Below are 13,758 nucleotides of genomic sequence, written 5' to 3' on the forward strand. Positions count from 1 at the left end.
AACTTTGGGTCATGACCGAAATGGCAACAATGCAGTTCTGACATGCCTCACATTAAAATACTGTCAAAAGATCTTGAAAAAAGTGAAACGTCACATTGTCCAATGTAACATTGGATATGATTTCATTCTGATTATGGGGTGATACACTATTGTCCCTCTGCATGCTCTCACACAGTAAATGAAACTTCCCCCGGAGGAGCTGGAGGAAGTGTCTGGAGAGAGGGAGGTCTGGGCATCTTTGCTTAGACTGCTGCCCCCGCGACCCGACCCCGGATAAGCGGAAGAAAATGGATGGATGGATGGAAAACCCAACAAATCCCCCTTGAGCAAGCACTTGGCAAACAATATAGTTCTCCCAAACTCTTCCCCTTTCCTGTATTGAGCACTTGGTGCAGTCCAGGCCTAGTGGGAGGTATTTAAACCTGCTGCTGTCTCAGTTCAACCTTTTTGTCAGGACCACCCCCATCCATTGACCAGGAACATGGTAATTCAAAAAAAATTACACACATTAACAATAGGAAATTAACCAAATATGCATGCTTCGCTGATTAATTATGTCCAATGGCAAATCAAATACATAACCTTTATGGTGAAGGCCGGTGCTGAGGCCTTCACACTTATAATAATGATTGTTGGTGTTATCACAATTATCAGCAGTGGCTAGTAAATACTTTTAGGGGCCCTATTCACCTCAAGATGTTTACACAATCAATACAAACACACACACTTGCACACACAGTATCATTGAAAACTGGAATTTTAAAGGTCAGGCTTTCACAGTAGCATTGCATTAAGACGAATAAAAAAGTATTATAATACTGATATAACAGTTGGAAACTGTAAAAATTATGAGTGAAATTGCAGGATTTTAGGACCATATTGTTGATGAAGGCTCAAATCAGATTATCACAGAGTTTTAATTTTGTAAATTCAATTATAGGCACTTATAGCAACTGAAATGAAACTAGTTCTTAATTAAACCAGAAATACTGTAAGGATGGCACATGCAATAACTTAAAAAGCACTGGAATATATGTAAGGATCAGACTTTCAGACCGCTCATTAGTAGCAGACTGCTATTACACTTGCATCTGCAACCAACAAATGTCATCATTACTGATTAAGCTGATTGTTTGTCCAATAGCCTAATTAACTGTTCTGCTGTAAAATGTAAGAAAAATGTGAAAAATTTGTTTTCAGAGCCAAAGGTAATTAATTCAGTTTTTAAACTTATTTACTTATTTTGCAGGGACGCATGCAGCTAAATATTGTCACACACAGGAGAACAATCCAGTGCATGTGGGGTGTCTGACTAAGAGCTAATTCTCAGCCTTCCTGAATAGGTTTGCAAAATAGATTCAAACATCTAAAATAAATAGCTTAATAAACTGCATGTTTTGTCCAACCAACAGTCCAGAACCCATATATATTGTTTATAATAACATTAAACAGAGAAAAGCAACGAAAACTTACATTTGAGAAGCTGGAACAAGCAAAGGTTGGCTTTTTTTGCCTGAGTAAAATGCCCAATATTCAGCAGTTATCATCACATTAGAATATAAAGCTAAATTCCTTTTCTTTTATGGGCATAAATGTCACATTTTCACCTAGTAATAAGCTGGGCAGCGATACTGTCTGGTAATTATGGTAAGGCACAGTACCTTTTGACACTCATTATTGTTTATAGTTTATGGCACGAGAATGATCTCATGGCGGTGGTGTCATAAATAGAAGACTGACAAAGCTGCCCCTGAGGAAATCACTGAAGCCCCTACATGCTGTGTCATTGATCAGGTCTCTGGAGAAGATTGCCTGACAAACACCTGAGTGTAAATTTAGTTACCCACACAAGTGTAAACACTCAAAGGACTCTCTCACAGAAACAGATATTCTTGCCTTTCAATGGCAGCTCACGTATTCATTAAGTCTCTTAATGAGACAGCATATGATGATGCTAGTTATTGTGGTAACAGACACACCACAGACCCCACCTCCCCCTTGTGGTCATGGCACATTAGCTTTGTTTCATCAGTGATGCTCTTGTTCTGCCTTGCTTCTCCTCTCTCTCCCACAAGTGTCTAAAGGCGTCAGGCTTCAGCCTCTGCCTCTTTTATGTTTCTATCTTCATGTTCATCACTCCCTCACTGTCCTGTTGTGTCTTGTTGCTGCATCAGACATGAGCCACAGCAGCGTTATCAGTTGGAGCAGATAGTCAGTGGTGTTGTGTAGGATACAGCTGGGCTGCTGACTGAATATAATGGGATTAAAATGAAACTGGAGTTTGCCAGTCTGTGATTTATACTATGTGTATTTAGTACATCTATATGACAAGCTATATAGACAGATTCTGAAATATTTAATTTATTTACTTTTGGCCATTTGGAATCAGAGAATCTCAGGCTGTAGCACAATTGGGAACAGTAGACAGAGATCTACATTCAGCCAGTTTTAAAATATGATCCTACTACAAGACTTTACACATTGGATTTAATGTACATTTGAATCACTATGTCCCTTTTTCTGCTTTTGTTGAGTTGTAAATTGTTTAAGTGATGAGATAGTTGTGAAATGACATATTATTGAATTTGTGGCTGAGTTTCCAGTATGAGAACAAACTCTTAAAAGTAAAAGTGAGAGCTAGTATGGTTCAAAAATAGTAGCCTATAACATGGCATGTGTTGTGGAAGATGTTAGCCATTTCAAAAAATGCAGGCAGTGCACTGAACAGACGTTCCTAGGGCAGGAGGTTTCATGGGTCTGCCCTGTATGACAACAGCTGCCTTGAGCGCTAAAGTCATAGCCTGATTCACTGACAGTGAAGCCAAGGTTGCTGAAACCAAGGAGTCTCGCCGATCCTCTGATGGAGAGACTTACAGGAGTGAAACAGGGGACCACTGGTCTGGGGAGTCCCTGCTGCTCTAATGATTGGTGATGACATCCACATACAACTCCACAGAAGACACCCACTTCTGGAAGAATCAGTTCAGGCATCTCATACTGACGCCACAGGTTCCTATAGGGTTAGCTTTAGCACTAAATCTATGTGGTTAGATTTAGAGACTAATTCTACGTAGTTAGGTTTAGGTACTAAACTATGTGGCTTGGGTTAAAACACTCTTTAATAAAAAGTACAACTTTTCACTCAGGACTCAGACACCTTAACTAACCTAGAGGTAATTTTAAGCTCTAAATAAATTGATTACCTTGTATTTTATTTTTCATTCAAGTCCAAAATGAATCTTTTAGAAGTTCGGTACATACACACCCAGCTTATCAATTTTTGACTGAGAATGCACATGCAAATTTTCTAACCATAGAATTCAGAAGATGAATAGTCAAGCCTTAAGAGCTCCATTAGGCAGTGAAGCCTGTATGAAATAGAGCTGAAAGAAATAGCAGGAAATAAAACTCTTTTTACTTTACTTTTTATGGGCTTTAATGTGATCTCTAAGATATCATCCACAGAAGATGAATCCACTCAAGCTTCACATCTACACATCAGAGTTTCTGTCAATAATGTGAATAATACAGTACTGGCAGGTTCAGGTTATTATGTAATAACAGTGAACCACCAAGTAGCATATAACACTGGTGTGCATCCTTCAGTGATAAAGCTGCTGCTCCCATCATGTTTTTCAGCACTTACAGAGGCTCTTATCTCCTGGGCATTAGTATAAGTGTGCTAAATGCTTAAATATGTGTTTTAACCCTATATTTTGAAGTAGGGCTAATACATTGAGGAATTAGTCACAGAATCTTACCAGGTTCAGGGTGCTGCTACATACTCATGCTCTGTGAAGCTCCAGCAGTGCAGTTCTCTATTTATAGTCTCCAGTTTGCAATCCACCTCTCCCTATCATTGTCAGACATCAGTGGTTGTCAGTGATTACACTGAGCACTTTAGCTGTCAGCCTAGTTGGCAGTGAAGAAGTAAGTGATGCATATAGATTGTGGGTGAAAGTGCTATATTGCACTCATACTTCTCTCTACACATTGGCACCTTTGCTTCAATCTTGTGAACCTATATCACCGGCAGACTCCTGCGGGATCAGAGTGTGAGTGGTGAGCAGGATGGGCAATAAGACAGGATGTGCTTGTATGAGTGACCAAATTACTGTGCAAGACATTTGTTTGAATAATTGTAAAATTTTAGGTGAAAGGAATTCCAAGCCAGGTATTGTATGTAATGGGGTAGCTATAGTGTTAACAGCAAGAGGACTGAGACCCATTCAGAGCTGAAGTGGACCAGAAAGAGAACTGGATGTTAAATGATGTTTTTTATCTGTCAATGTCGACACACTGGTGGTGGAATTGGTGCTAAGGTAGAGTAGGCTACGTTAGCATCATGGCTAACCAAAACACAGTGGAAACACAAGCTGGAAACGTGAATGAAGCCACTCGTGTCAACTCATCACAATGTGGCCATATCATCCCTACAACACCCCCCCAAAACCTCTCACCCCCTGACCAATTCACGTATTCCCCCTGCGCGATAAAACAACAGGGAATTGTTCTTGCCAGACTAATTTGAATGTACCATCACTTTACTGTCATACTGGCTGCTGCTCCAGTTCTTTTATGTACTGATGTCACAAGATGGCCTCTCCCTCAACGAGAAATAATGGCATGTTTTAATATTGCGAGATCTTGTGGGATGAGATCTCATCACACCCCTAGTAGAAAATAAGACTACGTTCACACTGCAGGTCTTAATGCTCAGATTGGATTTTTTGCCAAAATCCGATTTTTTTGCTCTGTTGTTCACACTGTCATTTAAATGCGACTGCCATCTGTCTCATGTGTGAACGGTATACGGTCCTGAGGTGACCCGCATGCGCAGAAGAGGACGTGACGTCAGACGCAGCGTACTGTGTTTGCGAAAATAAAAATGGATGCGGCTTGTGATAGCATGTGCGTAGTGATGTACCAGTTAATGTGCAATCGAAATAAAGAAATAATAATAAGAAGAATATCAAGAAGAAGGAGAGCACAAATATTGCTTATGTAATTGTGATGTTTGTTGCATTTCAGTGACATAAAAATCACATGAAATGCGACCTGGCCGTTCGGACTGAAGTCGCATTGCAAAACATCGGATATGTATCCGATTTAGGACCACATATGAAAGTGGCCTGGGTCGGATTTGAAAAAATTGGATTTGTGCTGTTCACACTGTCATAAGGAAATCGGATATGGGTCACATTTAGGCCAAAAGATCGGATTTGAGCCACTTCAGCCTGCAGTGTGAATGTGGCCTAAGAGAAACAAAGAAAACCTGTTAAAGGAGAAGGTGTTTCTAAATGTTTGACTGGAAATGTAGGTTGTGAATGCAGTGCTTTGTTGGAAATTGCTGTCAATTACAGGGAGTCAAAGTGTCCTTGAACATGCCACTGTGGAAAATTACAAAAATAGCACCTGCTCACAACAGCAGTTCACATGATAACAGTGTAACTTTGGCAAAAGGTTTCATAGTGTGCTGAAATGCTTTTCTTCAGTATCATAGTGTACTGTGGAAAATAGACAAAAAATTGTATGCCCTGTGGTTGGTCTAAAATAAGAAAAGCCACTACCACTGAAAACAAAGAGACAATTTCTACTATAATATTTCAATAACATTAATTTAAGAACATACTATGTGTACCACATTCCCATGTGGTGTTGTATTATTACATGGAAGTATACCTTTAATACTCATCTTCTGTCATGTCAAATGATGATCATGGTGGTTGCTTCTCACCATTGCACCAGGAAGTCAGAGTTGTGGTAAATTAGCAGTATGGCCTGGTTTATGACTGCATTTGGAATGACATGTTAGCATTTGAGAGGCTACAGGATTACACATATAAGCAAATCAGCTTCAGTCCTAAGGTGATTAGAATGAGAATATCAAAACAGGAATTATGACAAAATCTGCATTGAATCACTGACAATATCAGCATGTGTGTGGATAGTATGGAGTTGTTTTGGGTTAAATGGGGGTGGGGCAGAAAACACAGCTTAAATTTTATTTAGTAGGAAGATGTTCCTTTTGTCTTGTGTTATCATCCCTCATCATAATCTAGATGATCTCTCAGATAAAGAAGATTGTGAAAAAAGGCATCACTCCCTATATCCATGCTCGATTGAAGTGTGCTGAAAAGCAAGGTGAAATTCTTGTTTTGCAATTTATCTTGTTATGATGAATTAGTCATTAGATATTAAAGCATATTACATTTGTCTACCTTTACATACATATTTAATTTATGCAAAAAACTGAGGTCTGATTATAAATGGAGGCAAATGAATACGGAATCACATAAAATAACTTTGCAACTCCAACTTCAAAGAAGTCCTTGAGAAAGGACAAGAAAAAGTTCTGCTGTTTATTAAAACAATGCCTCTCCTGCAGAAGAAAATGTCAGAGCTGCCTGTGAATAGACTGCAAACAGGCTTTCACCAACAGCTTGTGTGTCTTTTATGCATATAAATGCACGAGCTTGTTCTGTTGGTGTATGCACTTACAGCACCAGCTTTAGCTGTTCTTCCTGTTGTGACAAACACATTTGCTTTGTGTACTGATGCACATCTAAAATGTTGGACCAACCAGATATGTAGCAAAAGCAAAGCCAGGTAAAGGTTTCCACATGTTTCTTACTGACACGTCTCTTGGTAATGTGTTGATTATCCAGTCTTCTGCTATCAGGTACTTGTCTGATCTCTCAAAGAAGGAATGGGAAGATTTTATGCTACTGACTAAGAGCATGTGTTTAAAAATCTAAATATCACTGGTTTTTATCTATTTTTATTTCCTGGCTTACTGGAAACACTTCAAGTCTACATCCAGCTTTGTAAATTTTTCTCTTCTGTCAAGTTTCCATCATTAGCATCATCATTATTAGTAAATCCTTATTAAATGATCATGATGAAATGTCAAGTAGGTGACAATTGAACATTTTGGGGAATATAGGCTATCAAATGAATGAGCGAAGAAGGTCTCTGCAGTCAGACAACTGGCCCTGAACACTGATTTAGAAATTTAGAGAAATGGCAACAAAAAAGTTCTGGTTATGATATTAAATGCCATGGTTTATTTTAAGGATATTACACATTTGTGCACTTGTGAACAAATGTACATTTGTTCCAGAAAAGAATGTTCTATAAATACTATTGAACGACTATAATCACTATAACGACACAGTCAGCCAGGTTTAATCCCTTAGGAACCCTCTCTGCACACACGCATCACCTCTTTACTGTGAGAAAAGATAAATGCTGTGTACATTCAAAGAACAAGACACACAGCTGATGCAGCAGTGCCACACAGCCACATGGTACATGTTCATCAAGTGCCAAACCTACAGTTTAGGACACTGCTCTTCTTCACATCTCCTTGCAACTGCAATATATCAGTATGTTGCAGTGTTAATAAATAGTTTAACACACGTTGTTATGTATGTTAGAACAGCTAGATTGAGCTACCAGTGCACTTTGTAATCATTTGTGGAATTTTTTCCAGGGCTTTGAAAGCACTGATTGATGCTCACTCACTGTGCAGTGTGGTTGCAGTGGCAGCAGCTAATTGCACCTACATTTAAAGTGAGCCAGCAAAACAGGTGTATAATTTGTAATATTTGCCTAATGCTAACCAAAGACTTTGGTTGCTTAATGCAGCTGACCGGTCTAAATGTAGTTTTATTTTTCTAAACTGAAAGTGACGATGCTGGTGGTGCCAATTTCAGTAAGAGTTACAGCAGCAGTCAAGTTTGGTTTTGGTTACTACAAAGTGTAATCAGGCAATTTTGTTCCTGCTTTAGATGAACTCTTCCCTTTTACTGTGGGCTATGGGTCAAACCAGAAGTACACACAAAAAAACTTTGTGACTTTGATGCTTGTTCTACCTGTGCTTGAGCCTTCTGAAAGATCATTAACATGCCCTTGTTCATTGCTTTTCTCTCCAAACTCCTTCTGTCCTGACTTGTCAGCTCCCCCCACATTCACAGATACACCACCTCAGTATGTAGAAGCCAAGGAGGGGGGGAGCATCACCTTGACCTGCACCGCCTTTGGCAACCCCAAACCCTCAGTCAGCTGGCTCCGGGAAGGCAACCTCATGGTCAGCAGTACCAAGTATAAGGTATATGACTAATGTTTTACTATTACTAATAACAGAAAGTGTGTGGTCACTCAATTCACATAAGGACAAACACATCTAGTTTGGTTAAGCACAGTTCATTTTATCTTGATTCTTGAAAATCTCAGTAGAAACCTAGCTGAACTTTTCAACACAGTGCAAGGTCATCTGGCAAAATGCTGCATATGGTAAATGGACTGCATTTATATAGCACATTTCCGAAGATTGTTACACTGGCCAAAGCACTTTACAGAGATGATACACCATTCACCCATTCACACACCGATGACGACAGCTGCCACACAGCGGCGCTAATCAAGCCACCGGGAGCAATTCGGGGTTCAGGGACACTTAGGCATGCGGGGAGACCGAGGGTCGAACCACCAACTTGCGGGTCAGGAGACAACTGCCCTACCTTGTGAGCCACAGCCACCCCCATATCCTATACTGTACCAGTATATTTTTAAATGCACTGCTGTTTTGGGTCTGGACACTTGGTTAAACTGTTCAGGCCAGCAGAAACAATGTGTAAGCACAAAAAACTGAATGATCACCTTATGACAAACTCAAAAAGTTGAGTGGCTCTAATAAACATTCTGTAACCATTGGGCAACATGATCATGAACACAATATTTCTCTCTTTCTATTACTGTCTGTTTTTTATTAACTCAGAGGAAATTTGGTCTGCATGCAAACATTAACCTTCCTGTCACAGACATACACACTGGTGATGATATAAAAACAATAAATATACCGTATATAAAAATATGGAAAAAAAACAAATATATGAATGAATATACCAATGAAAAATAACAGAGCTAATAACAGATTACTGATGCTGATTACAGACAGGAACAATATTAATGTCTTTATCTTCTAGGTTTTATAACTAGTCTGTGATCTTCAAGTATAATCAGCGATCATATCTTTGTTATTTGGCACATTTATCTTACTCATTACACCAATACACAAAATCATCAACAACTGGTACCTGTTCTGACTCTTATTATTGCAGACACTGATAATGAGTCATCAGCAAATTTCAAAACATGCCTGTTATCATAAGAGGTTCCACAGTCATTTGTGTAGAAGACAGAAACAATGACAGACTGGACACACCCTTTGGGAGAGGCTGGAGATGAGTGCAACTTACAGGACAATCCAACAGAGATCCTGACACACTGGGACCTGTTTATTGGCATTTTTAATATCCAACCAACGACAATGAAAGTTGTATTAAAATTGGAAAGTTTCTTAGCAAGTAGCTATGGCTGGATAATGTTGAACGCTGAGGGAAAATCAGTTTTAACACATGCTGAAATAATGTGTAGCATAGTTTGCGTGGCAGCTGTTATGTCAGCTCACTCGCGAGCAAGACGGACTCAGAAGTAGGTTCAACAGTTCAGACCAGAGGGTTTATTGGAAAAACTGCAGGTAAGCACTGATAGTATGAGCAGAGGAATGAGGAGATGCGACGAGTGGGAACAAACTCCGTGGACCAGTCGAGGAGCCCGTTGGGGGGATGAGGAGTGTGCAGTTACGGTGACAGGTCCCACACCATACGGAGGCAAGGACGGCAGACACTGGTGACAGGGAGGACAGGAGAGGATGAGTGAAGTAAGGTTGTGAGGACCAGACTGACCTGAGGAGTCTTGAGGAAGACGTCTGACCAGAAGGGCGAGGTGAGTAGCCGCTGGCAGGCGATGGCAAGCGAAGGTACACAATCTGTGGATTGTATTGTCGTAGAAGGAAGCCAGATTATCGTTAGTAGGAGATAACATACTAGCGTTAGAGAAGTATCTACTGATGCCTTAAGTAGAGAGTGGCTGATTAGGAGAGTGATCTCAGCCGTGTAGCTCCGCACAGGTGCGCACCAAGCCTGATGAGTGTGCCTGCAGAGGGAAAGAAAAAGAAAGGAGAGGAAGGAAGGAGGAACGGGGGATCCAGGAGCGTTCTTCGGGCCCATAACCTTCCTAATCCACCTGGTACTGGAAACCCCGACCCCGGCGGCGGATGTCAAGGATGCGCCGGACCATGTTAGGCGGGTTTGTTGTCGACCTCTAAGGCAGGTGGTGGAAGAGAGGGTGGAGGACAAAGGGAACTGGAGGAGACCGGTTTGATTTAGGAGATGTGGAAGACTGGATGTATTCGTAGGGACAAAGGTAGGGTCAGGCGGACTGCCGTGGGGTGTATAATGTCTGCTATGGGAAAAGGGCCCAAGTAGCGGGGTGCGAGCTTTCGACTGGTCCCCTTAATGGGAATGTGCTCAGAGGAAAGCCAAACTCGTTGCCCCTTCTCATAGGTGGGTGCCGCTCGACAGCGTCAATCTGCCAGATGGCGATTTTGTTCGGCGGTGCGCGTGAGGGCTGCTTTGGTCTTCGTCCAGATTTGTCGACATCAACGTATGTGGGCTTGGATTGATGGAACAGCGATGTCTGTTTCCTCATCAGGTAGGAGTGGTGGCTGGTAGCCCAAGGAGGCCTCGAAGGGTGAGAAGCCCGAGGCGGTGCTGGTGAGAGAATTATGGGAATATTCCACCCAAGGTAAAAATGTGCTCCATGATTCGGGTTCGTTACCTGTTATGCAGCAGAGGGCGTTCACCAGGTCTTGATTTAGTCTCTCTACCTGCCCATTAGTTTGGGGATGGTACCCTGAAGTGAGGCTGGCCTTGGCCCCGTAGGCAGAACAGAAAGCGGTCCACACCTGTGAGATGAACTGGGGGCCCCGGTCCGAGATGATGTCCGCAGGGATGCCACGAAGGCAAAAGACGTGCTGGAGGAGGAGGTCTGCTGTTTTGTGAGCAGACGGCAGCTGGGGTAGGGCGACGAAATGGGCAGCCTTGGAGAAGCGGTCGACAATGGACTGGATGGTCGTGTTACCGTGGGATGGAGGAAGGCCTGTAAGGAAATCAACGGCAATGTTTGACTAGGGTTGGCTGGGTATCGTCAGAGGGCGTAGGAGTCCTGCAGGGGATTGATGAGAGGGTTTAGAGCAGGCACAGATGTGACAGGCTTGCACATACTCACATACGTCCTTGTCGAGCGTGGGCCACCAGAAGTGCCACTTTCTGAGGGAAGTGGTGAGGTGGATCCCGGGGTGGCAGGCTAATCTGGAGGAGTGGGCCCAGTTCAGTACGTGATCTCTCACTGAGTCAGGGACATAGAGCCTGTCCGGTGGTGTGCGGTCAGGAGCCGGTTGCAGTTGTTGGGCTTGACGAACGGTCTCTTCTACGTCCCAGGAAACTGCAGCCACTAGGCAGGAAGGGGGTAGAATGGTGTCTGGGTTGTCATCTGTCGTCGATGGGCTGAACTGACGGGATAGGGCGTCTGGGAACCGTGTTGCGGCGTGTTGCGGGAATCGGGGCGGTAGGTCAAGGTGAACCTGAAGCAACCAAAGAACTAAGCCCAGCGCGCTTGCCGGGGGTTGAGGCGCTTGGCGGTTTGAAGGTAGATGAGGTTCTTATGGTTCGTCCAAACCAGGAAAGGGTGTTGTGCTTCTTCTAGTAGGTGGCGCCATTCCTCTAGGGCGAGTTTTACAGCTAGTAGCTCCTTGTTGCCTGCGTCGTAGTTTTGTTCAGTGGGAGTGAGTCTGTGGGAGAAAAAGGCGCATGGATGTAGTGCGTGATCCCCGTCAGCCCATTGGGAGAGAACAGCATCCACTTCGAGGTCTGAGGTGTCTACCTGCACTACGAACTGTTTGGAGGGGTCTGGTTGGATCAGCACCGGGGCCGTGGTAAAGCGGTGCTTCAGGTCCCGGAAGGCCCGCTCCGCCTCCTTGGTCCAGACAAACCGTGCTTTGGTGGATGTCAGCCGGGTAAGCAGGGCAGCTATAGAGCTGTAGCCCCGTATAAAACGCCGGTAAAAGTTGGCGAAACCAAGGAAGCGTTGCATGTCCTTCTGGTTGCTGGGCGTGGGCCACTCGGTGACTGCACTCACTTTTGCTGGGTCCGCTCGGATACTGCCGCTTTCTATAATGAACCCCAGGAAAGCAACTGTTTTGGTGTGGAAGTCGCACTTCTCCGCCTTCACGTATAGCCGATTCTCTAGGAGATGCAGGAGGACCTGTTGGACATGCGTCTGGTGTTCAGCCAAGATAGGTGAGTAGACAAGGATGTCGTCCAGATAGACGAAAACGAATCTGCCCAGGAAGTCTCTAAGAACGTCATTGATGAGGACCTGGAAAACAGCGGGGGCGTTGGTGAGGCCAAAAGGCATGACTAGGTACTCAAAGTGGCCCAGTCCGGTTTTTGAACACCGTTTTCCATTCATCCCCCTCCTTCATCCTCATGAGGTGGTAGGCGTTCCTCTGGTTGAGTTTCGTGAATAATGTCGCCCCCTGGGGAGACTCAAAGGCAGAGTGAAGGAGAGGGAGTGGATACTTGTTTTTAACGGTTATGGCATTAAGACCCCGGTAGTCAATACATGGGCGGAGGCCTCCGTCCTTCTTCCCCACAAAGAAAAACCCCGCCCCCAAAGGAGAGGAAGATGGACGTATAATACCTGTTTTAAGGGATGTGTGAACGTATTCCTCCAATGCTTGTCTCTCTGATCCGGAGATGTTGAATAGGCGACTGGTGGGTAAGGTGGCACCAGGGAAGAGGTCGATCGAACAGTCATATGGCTGATGTGGGGATAGTTCCAGGGCATGGTCCTTGTTAAATACATCGCTGAGTTCATGGTAGACTTTTGGGACCCGGGACAGATCTGGTGTAGTGTGGGGTCAGTTAAAAGGAGGAGGGGCGACGGGTGGTTTGGCCGCTCGGAGACAGCGGAGGAGCAAGACGGCCCCACCTGGTGATGATTTTGCCACACAAATCGATCTGGGGGTTATGGGTGGTGAGCCAGGAGTGCCCCAGGATGAGAGGTGGTGAGTATCATGAATTGTATGGTCTCATGGTGGTTTCCAGCCGTAGTCATTTTAACAGGATGGGTCTGGTGTGTGATAAGAGCAAGGTGGCAACCGTTGATTGCCCGGGTCTCAAGGCCGTGACGTAGGGGTTCCAGGCAAAGACTCAGTCTCTCAGCCAAGGCCTGGTCCATAAGACTTTCTCCCGCCCCGGAATCCACAAGAGCAGAGAGGGAGACAGTGTGGCCAGAAATCTCCAACACCACGGGGATCTCCAGACTGGTTGAGCTTGTGGTTCCCGCCCCGCCAGCGCCCCCACTCTCACTGGCGGGTCTTGTCTTTTGGCTGTACCGGGTAGCTCCGGATCTGATGAGTGGATTCCCCACAGTACAGGCACGCCCTTGTCCTGAGACGTCGGGCCCACTCTTGGGAGCTGAGACGAGCCTGCCCTAGCTGCATGGGTTCCTCGTCCATAGTCACAGAGGCTCCCCCGGTGCCTGCCTGGGGAAGGTGTCAAGGGGGACTGGGCTGTTTGGCCTTAAGCGGTGGGTGCTTTGGACGGGTGGTGTTTCTCGTCCTCTCTCAATGGCGTTCCCTCAGCCTGTTGTCGATCCTGGTGGCGATGTCCACCAGGGCCTGAAAGTCCGTGGGGTCGTCCCTGTGTGCCAACTCATCCTTGACGTAGTTTTGTAGACCGTGCCAGAACGCACCACGGAGGGCCTGGTCATTCCACCCCGCGTCGACAGCCAGAACCCGGAACTCGACAGCATACTCAGCCACACTGCGGGAGCCTTGACGGACTG

At 44.3% G+C, this 13,758-nt stretch overlaps 1 protein-coding gene across 1 annotated transcript in view; it reads left to right on the plus strand.

The window, feature by feature from the left end:
- The window catches only part of LOC109967660 (protein turtle homolog B-like), a 169,072-nt gene that overhangs the window by 65,269 nt on the left and 90,045 nt on the right, over window positions 1–13,758 (plus strand). The window contains 1 exon segment of the mRNA XM_020613396.1: window positions 7,962–8,113. Coding sequence (XP_020469052.1) covers window positions 7,962–8,113 — 152 coding nt within the window.

Source organism: Monopterus albus, unplaced genomic scaffold (genome assembly GCF_001952655.1).
Source record: "Monopterus albus unplaced genomic scaffold, M_albus_1.0 scaffold134.1, whole genome shotgun sequence".
NCBI classification, from domain to species: domain Eukaryota; kingdom Metazoa; phylum Chordata; class Actinopteri; order Synbranchiformes; family Synbranchidae; genus Monopterus; species Monopterus albus.